This window comes from Hippocampus guttulatus, chromosome 15 (assembly GCF_054856545.1).
Source record: "Hippocampus guttulatus isolate MCC_2025c chromosome 15, RoL_Hgut_1.0, whole genome shotgun sequence".
Taxonomy (NCBI): Eukaryota; Metazoa; Chordata; class Actinopteri; order Syngnathiformes; family Syngnathidae; genus Hippocampus; species Hippocampus guttulatus.
Genome location: NC_141275.1, coordinates 13,061,398 through 13,085,144, shown reverse-complemented (window position 1 = coordinate 13,085,144; position 23,747 = coordinate 13,061,398). Strand labels below are relative to the sequence as shown.

At 48.7% G+C, this 23,747-nt stretch overlaps 1 protein-coding gene across 2 annotated transcripts in view; it reads left to right on the top strand.

Annotated features, from left to right (window-relative positions):
* Nucleotides 1–4,199: 4,199 nt before the first annotated feature.
* The window catches only part of zbtb16a (zinc finger and BTB domain containing 16a), a 97,693-nt gene continuing 78,145 nt past the window's right edge, over nt 4,200–23,747 (top strand). For both annotated transcript variants that reach the window (XR_015103078.1, XM_086131198.1), the window contains exons 1-2: nt 4,200–4,433; nt 6,210–7,521. Coding sequence is in view for 1 of the 2 variants with exons in the window: in XM_086131198.1 (XP_085987324.1) it covers nt 6,302–7,521 (1,220 nt within the window). In the remaining variant the exon portion in view is untranslated. The remainder of the gene's footprint in view (nt 4,434–6,209; nt 7,522–23,747) is intronic.

The window sequence follows — 23,747 nt, the reverse complement described above, 5'->3', positions numbered from 1 at the left end:
GAGGTTTACACAAGTGTAAAAAGAGTCCATTCAGTGTGGCTGGGTTTCACAAAGGTCCACTGTGTGGGGGCCAGGCCACCCCCCACCTACAAACTTCGTCCTACCCCCACACATACACAAACCTCCTCCATACACATGCCTACACAGGATGCACACAATGAGGGCGCGGAGGGGGGGCGGGGGGGCGGGGGGGGGGGGGGGGGGGTTGTGGTCAGCAGACAGAAACATAGATGTTAACCGCAAATACTTTTCCACTATGGAAGCGCAACGTGATGCTGCTTTGTGGCCATCGACGCATGATTTCTTTTTTGATCGCGTCTTCAGTTCAGAAAATGGATGCAACGTGGCAAGACAAGGTGCTAGAGATAACGCCTGACAAAAATCATACGTGACCGTGACCACTGTATTTGTTCAACGTGCACACTCATCCAAACAGGGAAACAAGACTACGAGAAAAGACATTTTCTGCCAATTTTATAAGCAACTGCTCAAGTATCGGAACTGCTCAAGTATCGGTTTTATTTATTTATTTTAAACAGGACAAAATATTTCTGGGGAGCATTTTGATTGCGATGTAGTTATCACCTTGAAGAAAAATGTCTCCCCCCCCCCCCCCCAAAAACCATATTTGGTCATTTAAGCGAGTTTCAAAAGATGATAATCACAATTTAAAAAAAAAAAACAATTTAAAAACATACCCTAATCTTTTTCAAAATACAGGTCAACATATTTCTTTATCACTATCGTCAACATAATAATGCTGTTGAAAATGTCACAAATGTTAAAATGAAACCAAATTAAATTAAACAGTTCAGTCAATGTTGTGATTCGATAATTGACTATTAACTTTTGGTGCTTTTGTATTTAAAAGCAGTTTCAATCAGCCGTGAATATCCCTCGTTTGAAGTCGTGTGTGTGTGTGTGTGTGTGTGTGTGTGTGTGTGTGTGTGTGTGTGTGTGTGTGTGTGTGTGTGTGTGTGTGTAAACCGTCTGTGTGGATATAAAATTGCATTCAAGTGGATGTAAACAGCCAATCATGGAACTGTAATTCCTCATTTGACACTTAATGTTCTTTGGGTCTAATCTGACCCAAGCCCCCCCCCCCCCCGCAAACTTTCTCCAGTCCCTGTCTTGCAAACTCCTTATTCTATGAAAGTGCGGCCATGATCTGCTTCTTCTCCTTTTTTTTTCTTTTTGGATAATTTAGCCCTCATCTTCCTTTCTGCCCCCCCCCCAGTAAAACGGCGGATTATAAACAGATTAAGGGAGTGCCTTTTTCTTTATCCCCGGCTAAGCCTGCACAGCACGCAGCTCAAAGGTAATGAAGCACTCTGTGATCCGTGCCCGGATGAATCTAAAGATTCCCAGAGCACTACTGTAAGGCAGTCTGACGGAAATTGGATTTTTACGAATGCACCCCGGGCTCAACCCCCCCCCCCCCCCCCCCCCACCACACACTTCAAAACTGGCCTGTCAAAGGCTCGAGAACCTGTTGGCTCCACTTTTTTACTGAAACATATTGGGGGAAAAAAAAGTTGCGTGCACCAAAGTTCCTCTTTCAAATGTGTGTGTTACACTTTGAATTTTTTTCTGAGCAGAAAGCATTTTTGCCTCACGAATTCGGACGACCGTTTGGCAAAACACAAGCCAATGCCGGTGCCCTCTAAACAGCTCAGCAAATATGATTCATCACGTTTTAGTCTTCATTCCCGCGCTTAAAAACACACCAATTTCTCTATTGATCCCCCTCTGCCTTCTCATGCAATGGACAAGTCCAGCCACTTCCTGCGCATGTGCAGACTTGATTTGAGAAAATGATACAAACCCGTTGGCGAGAGGAAATGAAGCCGCAGCTGCAGTTCCCCCCCCCCTAAAATTTTCTCCATCAATGACCAATCACAACAGACGGGATCTGATCAATGCTCTTAATTTGATCAATTTGACAGCTCACTCAATTGTTCATTTTGTACGTGTTCGTGCCGAGTTTGTGCTGAAGTAACTCTTCCTTGATAGCATCAAATGGCTGCAACAGCGACGCTAATTTTCATTAGCACACTTATGGCGTTTCCCATTGCATGTTAGCATTAAGATAGCAGACATGAGAGGAGTCTAATCATAATTGCAGTGATGTTGCGTTGAATGAAATCACTTCAACATAGTTCATTGACACCGAGGGACTGCTCTACTTTTAAACAGGATTGAATATGTGGTGGATTACCGTCGTCCGAACATTGCGGTGTAGCCGCTTTGGTCTGTTTTGCGTTAATATGTTTGAAAAGATGACATTTGAACTGTAACTGCGACAGGATGTCTTCCAACAGGCAGCCAAGCAAATTAAGAACTCATTCTGCCTCCTTTCTTACCTTTTTGGATTCGCCCTATTGCTTCTCCAGATCAAACGTGAGCATGGTGCTATCAATAGCTGATTGATGGGACGTACCGAGTGACGATCTGCAGGCTGCAAACCTTCTCCCCCCCCCCCCCCCGACCCCATCTCCTCAGATAGAGCCCTCTCACCCACACGCATTCTATCAGCTTTGGCCCGTGGAGTGTCGATGTGTGTCTGAGATACGGAGGTGGTTAAAGTCATCATCTTGTCCACACGTAGTTTTACTTGCGTCCTCGTCAGACCACAGAGAACTCCTCGTGAGTTGTAAGCCACGGGGCGGCATGGCGAAGCGGTAGAGGAGTTGTCATCAGTTGGCGAATGAGGTCACAGCGTGAAGAATTTCAATCGTCAAACGTTGCAATCGAGTTCAACTTTTGTGGACTGCGATAAGCGATGTTGAGGGAGCCTTAAAACTGTGGCAGAAAAGTCCATTTTTTTTAAACTAAGGTATCAAAAAGTATTTGTACTCCTTCCAGGACCCCAACGATACAGCTGTCAAGTCGTCAGGGGTACAAAATCTGAATATTTGAGTTCCCCCCCCCCCCCCTCCCTAGTTTCCTGGTTAGAGTTAAGGAAACATCTTGGTCAGGTCATCCTGATTCCAAGATGGAACAGGAAGAGGAAATGAACTGATGTCGTGTGACAAACAGTGGCCCCGGGGCATGTCTCCACTACACAATGGCGTCTCCAATTTATTGAAGGCTCGCCATGTGGTCTGATGCCAACTTTGCCTACTTTGGACATCAATATCGCACCAAACTTCAAATTTCTACCTTATGTTGACGGCAAGTACAATTTGAAAGGATGAATGTGCAAACTCCACACGGAAGAGCTTTGCGCTGAGATTCAAACCGGGATCCCTTTGACGGCGAGTCATCCACACTTTTACCGGTGAAAGGCTTCAGCGCTCGCATTTTTTCCTCAGTCACTGTTTCAACACCCACACTTATTCCGGTGAAAGTTTTCAGTACCCAAGTGTCAATACCATAACTGTCAACTTTTCGGAGCGCCAACCTGTATAAACTACCAAAAAAATCCTTATAAAGAGCAAAAGATCCTTATAACATACCAAAGCATTTTATATGTCAAAATAACGGCAGAAAAAAACCCACGAAATTTTCAATGATATTTATTGTAGATCTCCATAATACAATGTCTGGTTAATGTCTAATCATCATTCTAATTAGTGGCATTATTGTGTTCAGAGTTGTATTCTTGCGTTACTTTTTTCACCAACTCCAAATGCTGACCCATCGGCTCGAAGTTACAGCATCCCTTCATATTTACTTTGGAAATGTAAATGAAAGCATTCGAGTAGACTAGCACCATTCTGGGCAAAAGCAAACGGAACTACCTGTTAGGGGGGGGGGGGGGCGGGGGGGAACAAAAAACTGAAATTTTCAGAATCCGTATGATTAGTGCGATACGGCCACATACGTAAGATTCACCACAAAATCCGTATGAACTATGGCTAAACCGTATGAGTTGACAGGTATGCAATACCCTCACTTTTTGTCACACCGATGGTAATGTGGGTGTCGTTTTTTTTCCCCCCCATCTTAATATTTCAACATCCACACTTTTCATATCACCTGCAGTGTGGTAATTAAAACAAGCGACCCACTTTTCTCCCCCCCCCCCGAAATCTAAACAAAAACCTCATTACGTCTCTTAAAGTGAAGTCACGCGAGCGTTCCTGACGTCACGCGAGATGACGTCTGGAAGCGCACGTGAGTCTTGATGGGGAGTGGGTGTGGGGGGCGTGGCTTGCTTTCCCCCGACCGTCTGACACACTAGACAGACACATGTGGACATGAGACAGCCCCCTAGGTGTCTCACTTTCTCGCCGTTTGCGCCGCTTCGTCTGCAGCCTGACGTCAGCGCCGCGTTGATTCGCTCCGGCGAGACAAGGGAAGGAGTTGGTGCGTTTTCGCCGAGAACCAGAGCGAGAGAACCACAGAGCGGGGCTTTACTATGCTCCACAAGCCCGCCGGCCCCCCCCTGTTTGCCCGCGTACACTCCGGACGTGACTCGCTAACTTCAGGTGAGTAACCCGGCGAACATGAGCCGATGCCACTTTACCGGCACTTTATATTTGAAATATTATTCATCATAGCAGTCGTTTGAAGCCCTTTCGCGTACTTTGTTGCGCTCGTTCGGGTGCACCTTTCGCCGTGTCCCTGTTCAACCTTGCCGAGTTGTTGACAAGCGTGGACGCCGTTTCCTACCTTGGGAGAAAGGTCCTGAAAGTTCAGTCAATTTTGAAATGGCGAACGTGACGATTATTTAACCTCAAAAGCACCGGCGACGAGCTGCATCTACCTGGAGGAGTTTTGGAGAGTGGAGACCAGACGACACTTAAAACGGGTGGCGTTTTGGCATAAATTATTATTATTATTTTTAATGACTCTTTAAATTTTCCTCTTTCGGGACTGCCCTATATGTGGCAATGCGTGTGTTTTTATTTGATTGACAGGCGTCTGCAAACGTGACGTTAAATTGTTCGGCGTCATTTCCTCGGTGACCACCTGTGCGCCAACGAAGAGGACTTTTTTTTTTCTTGGAGCGTGCGTTGGAATATCGAATGCACGTTGATTGTCACACTCACACGATCGCGTCAAATTGTACGATTAGGCTGGAGAGGGCTGGCATGTGTTTAAATGCACAACGTGTTGTGCACGTCTGCGCCGTCTAGACGCACGTCGCGCGGCTTTTTTTTTCTTCTTCGTGTTATTAATCACATAACGCGCGTGAAAAAGAGCACCATTAAGTGCGCACGAAAGCGAGGGAGCGCAACAAGCATTTACGGAGGGGTGAGAGAGGTGGTAGTGGGGTGGCTGATCGTAAATTGGCGAAGCTGTAATAAAGATAACGTCGCGAATGACCTCCGTTGACTGACTGGGAGAAGAGAGGTTGTCGTTTCGTCATCGCGACTCGTCTTCTGTTTTTAAATCGATGGCACACCGTGCAAACCAGACGAGTGTACAGTACAGCGGGACTGTTTATTCAGTGGTCATTTGTGCAAACAAAAGCCGCACATATGTTGGAATTCTTCCGCACATGATGCTGTGCACATGATGCAATTAGTGATGTTTTTAAGAATGGCTGCCGGGCTGCCCCTCCCCCTTTCCCCCCCAACCCTTCCTAGTGCTAAATGTCTGACAAAATACATTGACTGTGTACAGTATAGATGTGATGGGTCAGTTGTGCATGCCATTGGAAATGAACTATTTCTTTGGAAGCAGCAGTTGGTGGCTCAACATGTTGCTGACATGACTTCCCAGCAGACAAGTTGTTCATTTTTGGATGTTTGAATGCTGCAGCGTTGTGTCCCGCTTTTCCTCTCTCTTCCCAGCCATTTCTGGCCACCGCTCCCGCCGCTCTCCCCCCCCCCCCCACCCCCCTCCCCGGTTTGTGATGGGAATACTGAACGAGACGGCTATTTAATTTCCGAAAAGGCCGCTTTGACACTCTTTTGTGAGGCTGCCTCAAATCGCGCCTGTTTAACCGGTCAGCGAAGGGAATGAAGACGTTTTGGCTTCTTTTTTTTTTGTTTTGTTTTGTTTTTCCCTTCCTTCTTCACATGACATATGTCAGCCTGATTGGTATGCAGGGCAGCCAGACAGACTGCTCGCAAATTGTCTCTTTTCACAAATCTACAGTCGGTGCCGATGTTCTTTTCTCTTTAGCATCCCCGTGGGGATGTTGGAATTGAAAAGACCATCACGACTTCTAACTTGCCATTCAAAAGTCTTTGACGGTTTTGCTTATTTTTTTATTTGTTTGTTTTGAAAACGGCCCGTCTTCCTTGTTGTTGCAGATTTCATCCGGTTTTCCACGCTTAGCTAAAACCACTGCGGAGCGGGGGAAGGCTAGCCTCATGAGTTGGCCTCGCGGACTTCCATCGGCGTCATGGATTTAACAAAGATGGGTATGATCCAGCTGCAGAACCCCAACCACCCCACGGCGCTCCTGCACAAGGCCAACCAGATGCGCATGGCGGGGACGCTGTGCGATGTGGTCATCATGGTGGACAGCCAGGAGTTCCACGCCCACCGGACCGTGTTGGCGTGCACCAGCAAAATGTTTGAGATACTCTTCCACCGCAGCAGCCAGCATTACACCCTGGACTTTCTCTCGCCAAAGACGTTTCAACAGATTTTGGACTACGCTTACACCGCCACGCTCCAGGCCAAGGTGGAGGACTTGGATGACTTGCTGTATGCGGCGGAGATCCTGGAGATCGAGTATCTGGAGGAGCAATGTCTCAAGATCCTGGAGACCATCCAATCGTCGGACGAGAACGACGCGGAGGTGGGCGCGAACGACGGCAGCACCGAGGAGGACGACGAACGCAAAGGCCACAATGGAGTCAAGAGCTCCAAAAAGCATTCCATCGAGAGTCTCTACCTGGCGGGTGCGGAGCAAGTCTCCGCCATGTCTGGCATGGTGGACCAGAGTCCCTCGGTGTCCACGTCCTTCGGAGTCGCCAACCTGAGCCCCACCAAAGCCGCGGTGGACAGCCTGATGAGCATCGGCCAGACCCTCCTTCAGCAAGGCTTCGGGGGCGAACACGCCAACGCCCACCACCTCATGAGCGAGATCAAGACGGAAATGATGCAGGTGGACATGGGCGGCAACGGCCACGAAAGCATGGAGTCGGGCGGCTCCAGCAACGGCGAGCGGAGCGGCGAGGACCGCAATCGAGACGGACCGGGCACGCCCACCCGGAGCAGCGTCATCACCAGCGCCCGCGAGCTGCATTACGTCCGCGACGACGGCATGGGCGACCCTCAAGCCGAGGTCAGCCACATGGGTCTGGAAGCCATGGCCGGGATGGCCGAGAAACACCTGGCGTCCCTCTACTCCCTCCCGGTCAATCACAAAGGCGACGCCGTCATGTCCATGCCGGTCTCCATGGCGTCCGCCTTGCCCATGTCGCCGGCCTTGGCCATGTCGGTGGACTTCAGCGCCTACGGCGGACTGCTGCCTCAAAGCTTCATCCAGAGGGAGTTCTTCAGCAAGCTCGGCGAGCTGGCGGTGGGCATGAAACCCGACGGCAGGAACCAGCATGAACGCTGCAACGTTTGCGGTGCCGAACTTCCGGATAACGAAGCTGTGGAGCAGCACAGGTAAGACCAGTTTCCGCATTTGATTCTTTGCTGCTTCGTCTGTTGCCATTTTAACTCATTCACTCCCAATGACGTTTTTAAACGTCTTATCAGAATTGGTCCAGAATTGGCTGGTACTGAATGAGTTAAATTCCCGGAGGTTTGTTTTCGTCCTTGGGCTGGATTTTTAATTATGATTATTTTTTTGGGACCCGTCATGCTGAATCCTTTCAACTGCGTGATTGTACGTTGTCGCTAGCATGTGGCTAACGGGACCATGTGTAGTCTCCTGACAGGTTGCTTTCGTAGAACGGTCCAATTTTGTCCGACCAGAAATGACATGTTCTTAAAAGCAGTGCCACCCCCCCCCCCCCCTTCCCACCCCCCTTACACAAAGGATGTTGCTAATGATGGGTCAGTCCAGGAAATGAGCGCTAGACCCCAGGATAAGGAGGTAGTTCCAGGACAGTGGAGCGCTAGCAAACTAGCATGACGCTGCTGTTTTCGCGTCCGTCTCAAGGCCTGCGAAATGTTGTGATAAACCGCAAAATGACATCTTCCACGATGCACACACAAAGTTTTCGCTTTGTCTTTCCTGGAAGGTAGCCTTCAATGTTTCGGGCAAACCAACGTGAATGCACTGCGGTTTTCAACCCCGTCGCCTCTTGTGGCGCTCATACCTTAAATGAATCCCCCTCTGAATCTCGCAGCGGGTCGCTTGACTGCTGGGGAGAATTTCTCAAACGAGAAGTTTTGCCCGAATGAAAGTCAGAGCAACTTTTCATCACTTCCTTACCCGCGGTGGCGTTCGGCGAGTTTTAAACAGCTTTGGAAAACGCACCGCAAATGACAAGACGGCGCCGCCTTGAGAAAAAAAAAAGCCTGCCGTGCGAAACGTTGCGTGTGTTTCAAGAAGAATTTCATCAATCGGAAGGAGCTGGGAAATCTCGTATCAAAGGAGATTTCCAAACCGTTTCATGCATTGATCTCGCAGCTCTGCCCCGCAGCATACTAATGGCTTCATTTAGGCGCGTAGACAAACCGACGAGACGCCGCGCACCGTCCCGACGGCTTCCTGAAGTGTCCAAATCAAAGGTCGCATCGCGCGCGCCGCGGAGGGTCCCGTCCGCGCCCGTTGCGTTCACGTTGAACGTTAACAAGTTTGATTTCAGGCGAGCGAGAGTCGTGTTGCCTTTGACTAATTACGCATCACCCCCCCCCCCCCCCCCCCCGCCGCCGCCGTGTCAGGGTCACCGCCGCCTCGGCAACAAACACAGCGAGCCGGCAGAGTTCACTTGGTGCAGGCGGGGTCACGTCAAACATGAGTGGGATTGTTTCCAGATGTGGCACAGGTCACCGGTGCGAGGTGACTCCACGTTATTTAGAAACGCGCGTATGTTGGAATGAATGCGCCAGAAAGCGCCGTTTCCTGTTGAGATTTAGTTGCCACTCAAACGCACTCTGGTTTATATCACCAAAATGAGCCAAATAGTCATTTGTAATTTGAAGCTGTCTCGACAAGCGGTTTATGTCGCCGGGAGTTTTCTGAGAAACTTTTGTTTGGGTGCAAATTAGGGATGAATGACGGTGGGAAAACATTCTAATTGCTAATTTATTTATTTTTTTCTTCAGTATTGCGATGGTGATTTAATATGCATGTTTTTTTTTCCAAGGTTGTCTTGCAATTTTCTTTTTTTTTTTAACAAGACAAGCAGTAAATGAATCTGCAGTACAATCAACACCGAGTCAAATTAGATTCCAACATTAATGCGAGCAAATCTGCGGCCTCACATTTCATGAAAGAGTCCGATATCAAAACGTGAACTGCACTGAGCTCAAAATCCAAGAACTCGGATAAAAGTAATTGGGATAGAAATGCAGAAAAGTGCATTTCCGCATTTCTCTTTATGGATCATGCTTTATTTTAAGAGCATGCTTTGCATGTATGGTCGCTCTCTGGTAACTATGTCAAGTTTCATTTTTAGTCTAATTTATTTACGAATCACATCTTTGTTTTTTTTATTTCAACTTCTAACAATGTGGACGAAGTATTGCATTCATATTTTACTTTGAAATAATCATGGCTAATTTCGCCACATGGTGGGTTTTTTTCCCCCCTGCTTCCGTCACTTGTCTCTTTTTAATGTCAATCGTTTGCTCACATATTAAGATAAATATCGAAAGTTGCCTGCACAAATGGTACCGTTCGCTTTCACCCAAAACGGAAGTACCGGCCGGCTTCGTGGCATTGATTGGACATACGTTCTCAAAATATTTCCAAAATGAATAAAACGGGGGGTTTTCATTGGACGTTTAGCTCGGCAAGAAGCGAACTTGGGCAATAAGATGAAAAGCGGGAGCCGCAAAGTTTTCATCAGACGTCGGCGATATGGCTTTCCATAAAGCCGTACAATTTGTTGGTCGTAAATCAGAACAGCGGAGTTCCCTTGTAGTTTTCTGTCGTGAGACGTCGGCGCCGCATTTCACTAAATCCCGCGCTGAGAAATGAATCGATAAACAACAAGCGCCAGCGATTTATTGCGCGAAATGAATGTAAGGTGCTTTGCTATAAAAAGAAGAAGAAAAAAATCTCCACTGTATTGCTATTCCAAACAGAGCCCCCCCCCCCCCCCCCCCTCCGGTATGCAAAAAGTAGCTTGGTGTTTCTCACCCCCGCGATCGTCGTGCCGCCTCGTGCAAATGGGCGACGCCACTTCATAATGTGCCGAGCACAGGTGAGCGTTTGCAGAAGCAATCAGTGCTTTAAATTCTCTCCGAATACAGCCGGGCCACTTTCAGAGATGAGGATTTCCTGCTCCCCTCTTTGTGTTTGCTTGTTTGCTCCCGCTATTCCTATTATTGCTTATTTGATTCGGCGGCGGTGGAAATAATCACGCCCGCATTAACGGCTGCACTCACGTGCTTTGCTGTTCATTACTTTTGTGGCGTGGCGGCGCTCGCTCTTCCGTTTCCTGTCCTTCTGTGGAGGGCGCTCTAATAACCCGGGAGGGGGGTGGGGGGGCTCCAGGTGTTTAAACAGCGGGCCCGAGGTTCTTATCTGTGCATATCAGAGCGGAGGGGGCCGATAACCCCCGGCGCCCCTCCTCGGTAAACCAAGCCGCAGATTGAGTCCAGATAGAGGCGTGCGGTTTGCGGCAGGTGATAATGTTGTATGCACACACACACACACACACACACATGCTCTTTCGTGCTGAGGTGAAGCCAGCGGAAAGCGTTTGGTTGCTTTTCTCACACATAGACTCCGGTGTGTCTTGGCAACGACCAAGTGGTCGCGACTTCCTTGTGATTATTTGAGTTGATCCCCGACCGTCTCGCTCCGACGTGCATCCGACCGGCGTCGCTTCATTTGCGCATACCCGTTACAAATCTGTGGGTCATGACGACCGACTTTGTGGTACAGTCCAACCTCATTTCAACATTTTCACCGCGATAGCGTTCACATTTGAACGTCTCGATTTCACGTAGTTTCCATTTTCCCGATTTATGACGTAAACTTCATTATATCCACCAGATTTTTTTGGCACGAAATAGTGAAAAAGGCCTTCGTGACAACGAAAGCTAACCGCCGCCGCGACCTTGCTTTTGAATGAAATGTACAGCGCCGGATTCCCCTCCGTTGCTTAGCAACGTTACCGATCGACTCGTACATTGTTATATCTTCCGGCAACCCGGCGCCGGGTTGCCGGACGTTGTGAAAACGTGTGTTCAACGGAAGCAAATCTCGCTGTCCGCAAAGGCTGAAATTGTCTCTCACGAATTGGCAAAGTCAACGATTTGCCACAATCGTCCGTCGCAACCAAATCACGGCAGAGTTCGAGTCCGACAGATGATCGTCAACGACTTCGCAGGCGACAATATCAAATCGCAGTAAAATTTATGATACAGCAGAGTTAGCCTCGGTTTGGAATAAATGACCCGGCCGGTAAACGGTCTTACGCCATCGCTCAGCAGTCCTATTATGGCCCAGAGACTTCAGGACAATTTTGAGGATTCCACCGTCGTAAAAAAAAAAATACTACGAACAATTTTCACCACAAAGTCTCGGATCTTCCACGTTGATCAGGATCGGCGCAGCACTGTCAGAGTTTGTTCTTGGGCCAATGTGTGTCATTCTTCAGTGGAATGCGTTATCCTTCAGAAAGACAATTTGTCATCTGCCCAGTTAACCCGACAAGCCTCCCGACCCGCCCTTACCCATTAACTAGCACTTCAAAAATCACACAATGTGTCGAGTCACTTGAGTACCCAGAAAAGAGCCTCGGCCCCTTGCCCGCACCGCAGGTGCCTTCCCGTTCTCGCCCAAGGCTGCCGTTTGTTTACAGCCCCGAGGAGACGACGCTTTGACCCGCCGCCAAGCCGTAGCCGCTACCGAGCCAACCTTTGGCTGCGGCCCAATTATAGACCAACTTTAAAAGGCTCCGGTTGAACGGTAAAGATTTACGCCGCGATTGCTCTGATCTCGGACCCGTGCTCTGTCCTGACTGTCAGGATAGGGAGATGTATCGATTAGAGACTTAACACCGAGGGGAGGAGGAGGCCTGCGTCTTGTCAAAGCGACCACACGCACACAACCACTCAAATGTCTTTAGGTCCGGATCAGGGTTTTTTTTTTTTTTGTCAGAGCGTGCTCCCGATGCTGATTCCGAGGGAGCGGCGATGTCCCCTCCGGAATCGGAGGAAAGCGGGTGGCTAAGGCGATGATCTAATCGGCAGCCTGATTAGATCACCTCCCTCCTGAGATAAGAGTGGAAGGAGGCGCTTGTGCAAGAAAAGTTAGCAGCTTAACCCGACGCAACCGGCCGCTGCCGACCGCGGACGCGGCCTCGGCTGTTGTGCTGCGGCAGGGGTTGGGCGGGGGGGGGTGAGCCCCTCATCTTTTGTCTCTGTGAGAGACTTGGTAGTGTGGAGGGATGGATAAGGATAACATAATGTACCGGGCTTTGTGTGTGTCCATTTTTGTTTCGTATAGTCCCGAACGGGAGCGCCAGGGGAGTACTAATTGCGGCGCGTTATCGGGTGACATGCAAATGTGTTATCGGCCCTGAAATGTTCTGATGTCTATCTCCTTACCCCAGAAGCTGCGGCCAGTTTTGGCAGTGGTCAAAAGAAGGCTCGCCGTGTGTATTTAGTAGCGTGTTCTTTTGCTTTCATTCAATTCCCGCGAGACATCTGTATCGAGGTTTTCCGTTTGAGAAAACCGCCGAAAGAATTACAGCCTCCAAGATGAATAGGTTTTACTTAAGAGTTCATAGAACCTTGGACCCGCTCCGCTCCGGGTTCTAATCCCATCGATATCCCATTAGCATCCCCTCTCCAGGTCCCCGCCGCATAAAAGGAAACGTGCCGCCCCGCCTCACCCACTCCCCACCCCCCTACCCTCTCTGATTCTGTCACTCTGGCAGACCATAGAGAGGATCTCCACAATGAGTAAATGTGTAAGAGCCAGAGGGCTAACCCGAGTGTGCTCACAAATATCCTCTGTGTGTGGAAAAAAAAAAAGAAAAAACCTGGGGAGGGCCCCCAGCCTCCCTGGGAAGTATCAAACCGGAGGCCCCGCGCAGCCTGCGGTGAGAGAGCGTCTAATTAGCCTCTTTGTTGCTACTTGAATGGCTCGCCAGCGATTGGCAAAAGGGGCCCCAGCGGAGTGATCGCGGCAAGCTAAGAAGCTAGTCATAAAAATTAGCCCATTCTCTCCACCGTCACCTGTTACAAAAGCGCTCTCAGGTAGGAAAGTGAGGCGATGTGGAAGCTCCTCATCCGCCGGCCTGCGGGGCAGCCGGGGAGCAGGTGGATGCGAAAGTTAGCCGTCGCTACAGGGGTCGAAGGGAGAAAATAACATCCTTAAAATATATTTTATTTTTTTCTTTCCAAAGATGCAAAGAAATTCCTGAATCCGAAGTTTGTCAGTTTCTTGTAAACAGCCTTAAAACCAAGCCCACAAAAAAATCCCAATTCTCCCATCCTGGTATGTATTCAGTTGGCCGTTATTTAATCGAGGCAAACAAAAAAAAACAGGAGTTCTACAGTAGTGGTGCTAGTAAAGTTTTGTGTCAAATCCTCCAAGTTGCTGTCCAGCTCATTCCGAAAACTCATGCTTTTAATTTAGTGTAGCCTATCTTCTATATACAGACTTGAAATATGTGATGGGGCTAAATCTCTTGGACAAGTTTCGTTTTTTCAAGGATTGCTGGAAACGAATTGGCCTAAATGGCAGTTCCAAACCCAAAACAACCGATTTCTCGTACGTTTTACGTCATGAGTTCTTCAGACTTTTTTGGGGGCGGGTCTACTAACGATAGACACGCCTCTCAAATTTCATGTCGCTAAGCGAAACAAAATTCAGAGGGGTGCTCCTGAACCAAAATTTGGTTCTTTGAGAATGTACCCAAGGATACGCACACCTCTAATCGTTGGTCCATTTTATATTAGTCTATCATAACTCTCAAAATGAGAATTTAGTTGGCCTTAAAAAAAAAAAAAAGAAAATGACTGAAATATAAAAATTGCCCAGCAATCTAAATATTTTTTGCATGAAGTACAATCTGCCGAGTTAAATTCCACGACTCTTAGCCGTGAATGGAATTCATGACAATCAGAAAGGGCACCTAAAAAACCCCAAAACAAAACAAAAAACTTCCTTTCATGTATTCCAACTTGCACCCCCCGCCCCCACTTCTTCCGATGCCCCACCAGGCAAGCATCGAAGCGCGGTGATGAAGAGTGTCAACTCGGCTCGGAGCTTTCTCTCCCCAGACCGACTGGTCCTAAACTCAGCTGTAATCCAGGAGGGATCAGTTGGGTAAATCACGGCATGAAGCTTAAAACCATAATTGATTTATGTATTTGCCGACCGAAGACGCCCGCAGAGATTAAGCCGAGGAAGGGGAGCTCGTGATGGATAGGTCGCCCGCCCCTCACATGGCAGCTGGCCGCGGGTGGGGTGGGTGGGTGGGGGGGGGGGCACGCCGTATGCTAGAAGACGTAGATTAAGGAGTAAAGAAATTTAGATGATAGTTGCGGATGACTATTTGATGCCAGTGCAGATGTCATATTTTGATGCATCACATATTCCCGATTGGTTTTAAGTCGCAACTGGGAGGAGCACCGACCTTGAGTTCCTGGAAATATTTTATGATAACGAATCAGGTTCTCTCTCAAACAAAACAAAACAAAAAAATCCAATTTCATTGACTAATCTGTGCTAACACCGCATCTTGATGGTGCTTCTCTGTGTAGTCACTTGAAAGTGGTGAATCTTCACCTAGCCTAGCTATCAGGTCATGGGTAGGGAAATCCTATATGGGGGGGAGTGGGGGGGGGGGGTGGTATCGCCTAAATTATCCAAACGGTGATGTCTTGCTCACAGTCAAATCTATCAATTAATTTTCCATGCCGTCTTCAATAGGCACCAAAACTGTTGGGCAAGACATTTTTAGATGCAGCAAAATATTGTATGGCATCGCAATAGTCGCTCGCATGTTACCACGAAATGTGTTGACAGCCTGCAAATGCAGTTTTTTTTTTAATGCGGATTAACATCATCAATATGCATGTCGCTTCATAGAAATGCGGTGTCACAGATGAGGCAACCTTGGTCCTTTGTACAATCTAAGAATCGAGAGGGAAAACGTGGCCGTCATTTGATGATATTTAACACTCAGCTCGAGTGGTGACGAGGAAAGAGATGATTTGGGAAAAAAAGAGTTCGTCCTTCTCACCTCGTTAATAGACCTCGCAATGTTGCGGCTAAACTTGGACTAGCTTGGAAGAGATGCGCTCGTTGTGGAAATCGGTTGAATTTCTCCCTCTTGACACTTGATGGGTCCTGTCTCTCGCGCTGTCAGGCATCTTCAAGGTCTCCCTTGACCGCTTCCAGATTGTTTTGTGTTTGTCTGTTTGTCCCCGGGCGAGCAAAGGCGAGAATGGGATAGTAAAAGGGGGGTGGTTGTGTTGAAGAAAGGGGAGAGGGGGGGGGGGGGCGGTTGAGGGGGTGGGTAGCCATTCCATTTTGTGGACTGATCGCCGAAGCCGGTGGCTTTGGCATGTCATGACTCAAGCAGCATCATTTCTGTCGCTGCTGTCTCACCGCCGACCTTACAAATGACGCCGTATACTTGCCACCATGTGCCATTAGGCGTGCAGTAAAGCAGGGCGGCGCCCCCATCCCTCCCCGCCGCCGCACTTTCCCGTCAACGCTTTCACCTTTCGGAAAGGAAAAGCAGATTGCAGCGGCAGTTCTCGCCGGCTGATGGTTCTGTTCTTTTCCTCGACAAATACGCCCCCCACCCCAAGCGCCGCTTGTGTTTTTACCGAGTGCCGCCTGTGGCGCAGGCCTTCCCTCAGCAGGTGTTTGGGTGCTTATCGGCCACGTCTTGCGGCCCTTATCTCTGGCCCTCAGCTTCCTGCATCCTCTCACTTGCATGCCTCCGAGCGGGGATATATTTCACTTAGCCTCTGACCCGAAAGCTCTCTCTCCGTGTCTTTTCGTCTCTCGGCATCCCCTCGCGCCGCCTCGTGCGCTCACTTAGAGGCGATGGTTCACCGGCAGACGCGACCACGCCGGGAAGACGTGACCTGTTTTGCACTTAAATCATTCTTGAAGCTACATTGCAAGAAATGCCCTCAAAACGCCCTCATACATTACTTTTTAATTTTTTATTTTTTATTTTATTTTTTACCACATCAAGAATGTCTAGACCAGTGGTTCTTAACCTTTTAAGAGGTACCGAACCCAACCAGTTAATATAAACATTCACCGAACCCTTCATGAGTGAAAAATTTTTTTTTTTTTAAATAAATTCAAGATATTAAAAAAAACGCATTTATTAAAAAAAAAACAGGGAAAAAAAGAAAATAAAATTTCAACAGATAAGTATACTTTTTTATTATTATTTTTAATTGTACGACGTACGATCACGACAATCACACGTTGACTACGAAGCAAACTAAATTTCCCACTGCACTGATTGGACCAGCAATGTCATGTGATCATCTGCAGCCAGTGATGGCCAAGTGTGCGTGTCCTAACTAATTATCATGTTGAGTCGCATGTGTCTTACCCTCCATGGCAGGGGCTTCGTCGAACCCCTGAGACCGACTCGCCGAACCCCTGGGGTTTGATCGAACCAAGGTTAAGAACCACTGATCTATATATGACCGTATCTTTTTTTTGTTTTGTTTTGTTTTTTTGTATTACACAGGAAATTGGGACGGTCGAATCTCGTTATAATGTACCTCGAGGGACATAACGAATCTGGACGTTGCAACGCTAGTTTGTTGTAATCATTTCCAATAAAATGGCCGCCAACGACGATGCATAATACAGTATGAACATAAAAACATGAACATAACCGTAAACGGGGTACGTTGAAAAGAGGTTGGACTGTCGTGCTTTTCGGAATGATTCTTTGCCATCTTAAGAAAAAAAAATAATTAAAATACAGTTGCCGCTTAAAATGTCCAACATCATTGTTGTCGGTTCAAAACCAAGTCGTGTCAATTTTATTGACATGGTTCCAATTCACAACTGAAGTTATCTCAAGGCACTTGACACATTGGGTCGATTAAGAACGACGGGTTATGCAGGAAAGAAAATCAACTGAGCCCCGGCATAAGCTAGCGGAGGAAGAAACTTCAAAACAGAACCCGGGTTCTGCGAGGCGACCGACCGCCTCGGCCGGTTGGGTTGAGATGGCGATAGAGGGACAGAAAGGGTAGCGCGAAAACACGAGAGAGAGGTTTCGGGAAGGGGAGATTCATCAACTGCTTTCGTCAAACGATGACGGCAGCGGCGACGGCGACGACGGTGCAGTTTTGGAGCCGTGGGTTCTGTCCCGCTTTATGTCCAACGGATTGGTCCCAGGCTTTAGCCCCGCCTCGCCTTCCTCCTCTGCTCCCACGTCCCTCGCCAGAGACAAAGGCTAAAGTGTCACAGGACGGGGTTGCGCTCCTGGTTTGGAGGGGGTTGACCCCCTCGGAGAGCCTAACAGGGGGCTTCCCCCCCCGCCCCCTCCCTAACTAATCCCCGATTCTGAGCGGGCCCAATGGGGATGAGAGCCCACTGCCTAACGCCCACGAGGAGCGTTATTGTGAGCATCAGGCTCTGTTACACTAGACCGGACGCCCGGGTCTCAGGACCAGATCAACGTCGGGGTCAACCCTGGACCTGTTATTTACAGTATGGCTTTTCATTGGCCGGGTGAAATGGGACCCCGGCGCGGATGAGAGTCAGGAGGGCTATGCGAGTGGACGACCACTGTTTGTGTTCAGTCAGGCCTCCAGTATGGGTCAAAGAGCACCGAGGGTGGAGTGAGTGAGGGGGGAGGGGGGGCAGCAGAGGTTGCAGACCTGACTTTTGTCTGTGCGATGGGGGGAAGTTGCTGCTTGGTAAGGAAACGTACATGCGCACAGGGAGTGTTGAATTGGTGCAAAAAAAAAAAAAAAAGGATATAATGCAAAAATGAATTTGAAGCCAACTTCAGGACAGTTAGTGTTTTTTTTTTTAAATCAACAACAACAACAAAAAGAGAAGCAAACTTGACTGAAAGGAAACCTTGGTGCAAACATCTTCAAATGTTCCTCGTCGCAAACTTGACCGGAATTTGGTTTGCGAGTCTTTGCCAAAAAAAAAAAAATAAATTCTCAGTTGAGAAGTATTTGACTGGCCTCCCAGAATAAACGGCGTCGCCCTATTTTCACAAATCTACAAACCCCTCCCTCTGTATTAGTGTATCATTGAGCTTCCCTGTAGTTTTTTTATTATCTTTTTTTTACGTGAATTGATCTGCATCTGTGTACCCGATTAAACTATCCATCAAGTCAAACCGGTTTGCGAGTGAAGCCTTGCACTCCCGACGGCACAAAAGACTCTCGGGCTGTTTAGATTACTCGACAGTTGGAGTGATAACTCAACGCCAACACCACTGGGATATGTCCCGCGCTGACCTACAAAACTTGACCCTCTGTAGCAGGGATTCCCAAACTGCGCCGCGTGTGGTGTTTTTTTGGACGGCGTGTGAGGGCGAAAGGGGCGGCTGAGCTGTATTTTAAAGTGAGCCGAGTTCACTTCAATCCCACTCCATGTCACCAACCTAAATTGACCGTTTTAAGATGGTTGTCAGTAGCACGACCATCTGACTAATCGCGCCTGTAATCGGAGCATCAACCTTTCCGCCGCGGCGTACTCGCATCGGCTTGGGACGGGGAGGGGAAGCGCCCGCCACGACGCACCATAAAGACAACGCCCGGAACAGATTTTATTATTTTTACTGGGACAATGACAGTAGGGGTGAGAGGTCAGCAGGCAAGAACTTTACAGATGAAGCGGGGCTTCGGTTGTTGGGGGGGGGGGTGTACACCCCCCTGCCTCCCACCTCTCACCCCTATTGTCCAACGGCAGCACAAAGGCGGCTGTCAAACTGTCCGCTGGGCAGCGCTTTGACCCAACCTGCCAAATCAAGCAAAGTAATGGGTCTATTTTCTTACTGCACCCACTTTTTTTGGGGGGGCGGGGGGGGAGTGGTGTCAAACCAACAAGCTCAATATCATTCGGAATTATAAAGCACTTTTGTTGTTGTTGTTATTTCCACTCATCCAAATTCTAAAAGTGTGTCATAGTTGGTTTCACTTAAAAAAAAAAAAAAAAACAACCCCCCCATCAGATGTCATCATTTTGTTGAGTACAAAGGATTCAGAGGGCTGTTGATTTCTACGCAGGTGTCGATCATAAACCAGTGCTAGCGCAGCAGTGAAATCAGAGGTACAGTAGATTTTTGTAGAAAAAAAAAACATTTGCGGGCATACATAGAAAACAAATGAGAGCAGTAAATCGGTTGGAACGAAGTGTGCCTCCTTGTGCCGCCTGACAACGTATTCATACGCCTCGTTACAATTACTTGAGTGCGCGCCGTTCATAACCTTGAAACGTCATAAACTGAAGACCGTTTGCTGTTTTAAGGCATTCCGCGGCTTTAAAAGACTGATCAAGTTGAGTACCGAGCGAGACGTGAGGAGTGACTGAATGAGGACCGACGACGGGTCACGCGACACGAACGAACCCGAGATCGGACGATCAGAAATGCGCAAACGCACCATCGGCTGTCCGATTGGCCGTCGCATGTGGAAAAACGTAACATCATCCCGAATGTTTGTCAAATAAATCTTCTCGCTCTCTCGGGGAAGGCAACATGCCTCCTCGGGGGGGGGACCTGACCCGTGCTGGACACCCGCCGTTTCAGCCGTCGCCCTCGGGCTGCCGGTTCAGGATTTTAAAAGCCAGAACCAACAGGCGAGGAAACAGTCGGGCTGAACGCTGCCGAATTGGCATCACCTTGACATTTAGTCAAACTGCACCTTTCCGCCCCCTGAGACACTTTTTTTTTTTTTTTTTTTTACAACCGAGCTTTTCTCTTCTAATTGACTGTGTGAGTTTTTCGAGTGATTGTGTGAAATACTTTCTTCCAGTAACCTCGGGTGAACGCGCCAACCGTCGCGCTGCATCTGTAACAGTGACAGTGCAGTCATCGGTGCGTTACACCGTGCAGAGTTGCGGCGACCGAACTGGTCTGGGTAAAGCGGGAGGGGGGGGGGGGGGGGGTCAGTGGACATGGTGCAGCTTTCACATGGCCCTGAGGTCCTGACCCCCACCTTTGTCGGCCATATTCAACCCCCCCGTCCGCCCTCTTCTTAGCGAGGCTCGAAGCCCTTTGAGCGGAGCCCTCAACCCCCCGCCGAGCGCGCCCCTTCAGCACATTAATGGTGGCACTGGAACTAATTGCCCAAACTTAGATGTGCTTCAGACCCTCCGATTGCTTGAGCTGCCAGCGCGTACACAAACATAAACCGCCGCCCCCCCCCCCTTCTGCCGCCCCTCGAATCCCTCACTTTCACACCACCCCAAGCGGAAGAAAAATCGGGGGGGGGGGGAATCCACCGTCTTCGCCGTCCTTCTGCGGCCGCCGTTATCTGGCTTTGCGCAACGGTCAAGAGTCTGCTGCCGTTTCGCCGTGCCCCAAATGGACCGCCTATGCCATCTTTGACCCTGCGCTGTGCGTAAACGGCGTCAAGTGGCGTCTCGTGCCAGACCGTCGCAGTTCGCGCCGCCATGTCTGCCGTCTCCTCGGCCGCCTTGCGTATCGCGCCTGTTCAAAGAGGCAAGAAGGGCCTTGCAAGGCATTTTTATGATTTTATTGGCTCGGGAAGAAGCGTTGTTGTCGAGGTGTCAAACCGTTAGCTCTGTCAAGACCGCACGGTCGGGTAGTGTTAAATTGGGGCAGGGGGGGTGGGGGGGGGCTGCAACCGGACTAAGAACTGTACAAAGTGCAATGTGCAAGACCGATGGGGAATACGCAGCTGGCTGATTTGAGCAATTTGGTGTCAGCCTCATGTCGCTTCTGTGTCGGATTGATCTTGATATGATGCGGCTTTGTACAGAAGAGAATTTCTAGCGACACATTTCAGTGATGTGTTGTTCTTTCCGAGGGGTTAGTGACCAAGCTCCAAAGAACAAAAAGTAATCTCCCGCCTACCCAAAGCAAATGTCGGAGTTCTACTAATCGTGGTGCATTTCCGTGACTAAATCCTTGTTTGAACGGGCTCCACCAGCGTGACGGCGTCGTCAAATATTCTGTCTTTGTTGGACGGGAGCCCGGTCGCAAGGTGGAAAAACGAAAACTGCATGAGAGCTATCGAGCCACACCACAAGGCAACTATGATGAATGATGATGATGATGTCATCACCACGGTTTTTCAGATGATACCCACCATAGTGTCCCGATATCGCTCTTGCGTAGAAATCGACAAAGGTTCTTCCTGTGTCTCATCTCGGGGCTCTCTCCAACAATACCGATCGTGTCCACTGTACAGCAAAGCTTTGTTTGAAATTCTTACCCCACTTCTAATCTCTGCGCCACGGTCTTCCTACTCTTCTTCCAGTCCCCTCTAAACCGTGTTCTTCTCCTCCCGTTCTTGACGACACCTCGCCTGGGATTTCACACCGCTTACATAAACCTGCACGAGGGTGCCGTCTGCAGCCGTGGAAAGTCCTTGTAAACGTTTTTCATTGGCGCTAAAAGTACTCGGCTAATGACTTTTTCTGGTGGTGGTGGTGGTGGGTGGGGGGGTTTAATCCGGCGAGCGCGGCGGAGTGTGTGTCGTCGCATGCACGACTCCTTTGCTTGTTTGACTTTCCGCCGGCGAGAATAATAATGTTGATAAGAACACACTTTTCTTTGTTTAGAACTAACACAATTAGAAACGAGTTGTCCTTGTAATCTTTTTTTTGGGGGGGGGGTACTGTAGTATAAGAGTTGCTTTCGACATTCCCGCTCTTGCGTTCATTGGAGTGCTGTAGCCTATTCCAAATGACGTACGACGAGAGGTTTGCGTACACCCTGAAGTGGTCGCCACTCGATCGCAGGGTGTCAGTAAATGAGAAAAAAAAAAAGCACCCTTTCACAGTAAAAATCACACCTTCGGGAAAATTGCCTCTTCGATCCAGTTAACTCTTTGGGAAGTGTGAGTTCTCAGTCGAAAGCTATGCAAGCCCGAATGGTGCAGGGAGGATGTGGGATCATGCAAGCCCCACACGTGAGGGTTCGAAATCCGCCTCAGGTCCAGGCAGAGGAGTAAATCACCCCCCCCCCCCCCCCCCCCCCGCCGCGCCTGCAGAAAACGGCTGTCCGTAAATTAAATCAGCGAATGAATCGGGCATCGCGGTGAATGTTAAATACGCAGAAGTTGAATCTTCAAATCCCCAAAATCCTCCACCCGATTGAATGCGGCGTCGGGAAGCAACTTGTCAAACCCTGAAACGCGAGGGAGGGGCACACTTCAACCCAAACAAGATGAAGAAATATGACGCAAGGGGACGGCCCGGCGGAGCAACGCCTTCCGCGCCCTTGCATCCCCGCGACTCGACACACGACCGACGTGCATGCGCATAATGTAAGATTACTTGCCATTCAAGTTGTCGGCCATATTTTGTTTCCCCGCTCCCCGTCAGAATGACGAAATCCTCCTCCAAAAGTTAGCGCTAGCGCCAACTTTTTATTTTTATTTTTTTTAAGCGCTATGACTGATCGTTCAAAGGTAACCACTCTTTGCAAACGCAGTCTGAATAAATACCGACTTTAAAAAAAAAAAAAATTTATACACACCCACTTTGGCATGATCTTATAATAATCTCTCTTGAGCATCACGCGGAAGAATCAACTCTCCCAGCGTCAGATAATCCGGCAGATGTGCGCATGGCTCCCGTTGTCTTAGAGGCGCAGTAAGACTGAACTTTATCCGCTCGTAGCCACAATACGCAGGGGCCGCTGCGCAAACATGACATTGCGACCACGTTAATCCTGACGGGCAGACGACATGTGGATGTCTTTTGTCTCGATGGCTCTTGTGACGTTTTTTTTAATGAACCGAGGTGAACACGCGGCCTCATTCAAACGGCAGCGCACGGCCGGTGGATTATACGACCGTAAGTGATGGTCTACCTGTCAATGGTTGCCAGGGCCGATGATGAAATGAGCAGATTTGATGGATTGAGATCCATGTCAACCGTAATCTGCGATGGCTTTAAAAACGAAAGCTCCGGCAAACACGAGCCGCTGTCTGAGCTACCCACTCGACTCGAAATGCCGTGATACCTCAAAGTTTGAGCTCTCACAAAAAAAAATGGATTGTGGTTGAACTTCAATTGGGTAAATATTTCTCTTTTTCTTGTCCGTTTTTTTTTCCTTCTCGTACAAGCGGGAGAATGTTGCAGAAAAACACAGAGTTCGTTTTTCGATCTCGGTCCGTAACGACGTCGAGTGAAGTGCGCTGGCGGGTGTGCAGGGACATAAAATTGTTTGATATGCCGAAAAGGTGTATTTGTTGCAGAACTAAGGTGAATTTTCCACTGAACAAAAAAGAAATGTTTTCTTTTACTGTGCGATGAAAAGAGCCCTTGTACACGTCAACCTTGCAGCAACTCTGGCGTAAGTGCAGCGCGCATAAAGCACGACGGCGTTAACATTCGTTAATACTCCAGGCTTGAATGCGTTCTCACCACTTGTCTTTTTCCTGAACTTTATTCAAAGCAAAACTCCTTCAGCGGCTTTGTTATCAGCCACAATGGCAACGTGCCATTTTGACACCTTTAAAGCGGGATTTGCATTTGGTTCCCGCTACCTGAGACATATCTTGAATGTGTTTTGCTCGACAGAGTGGCTATTCTGTACACCGGT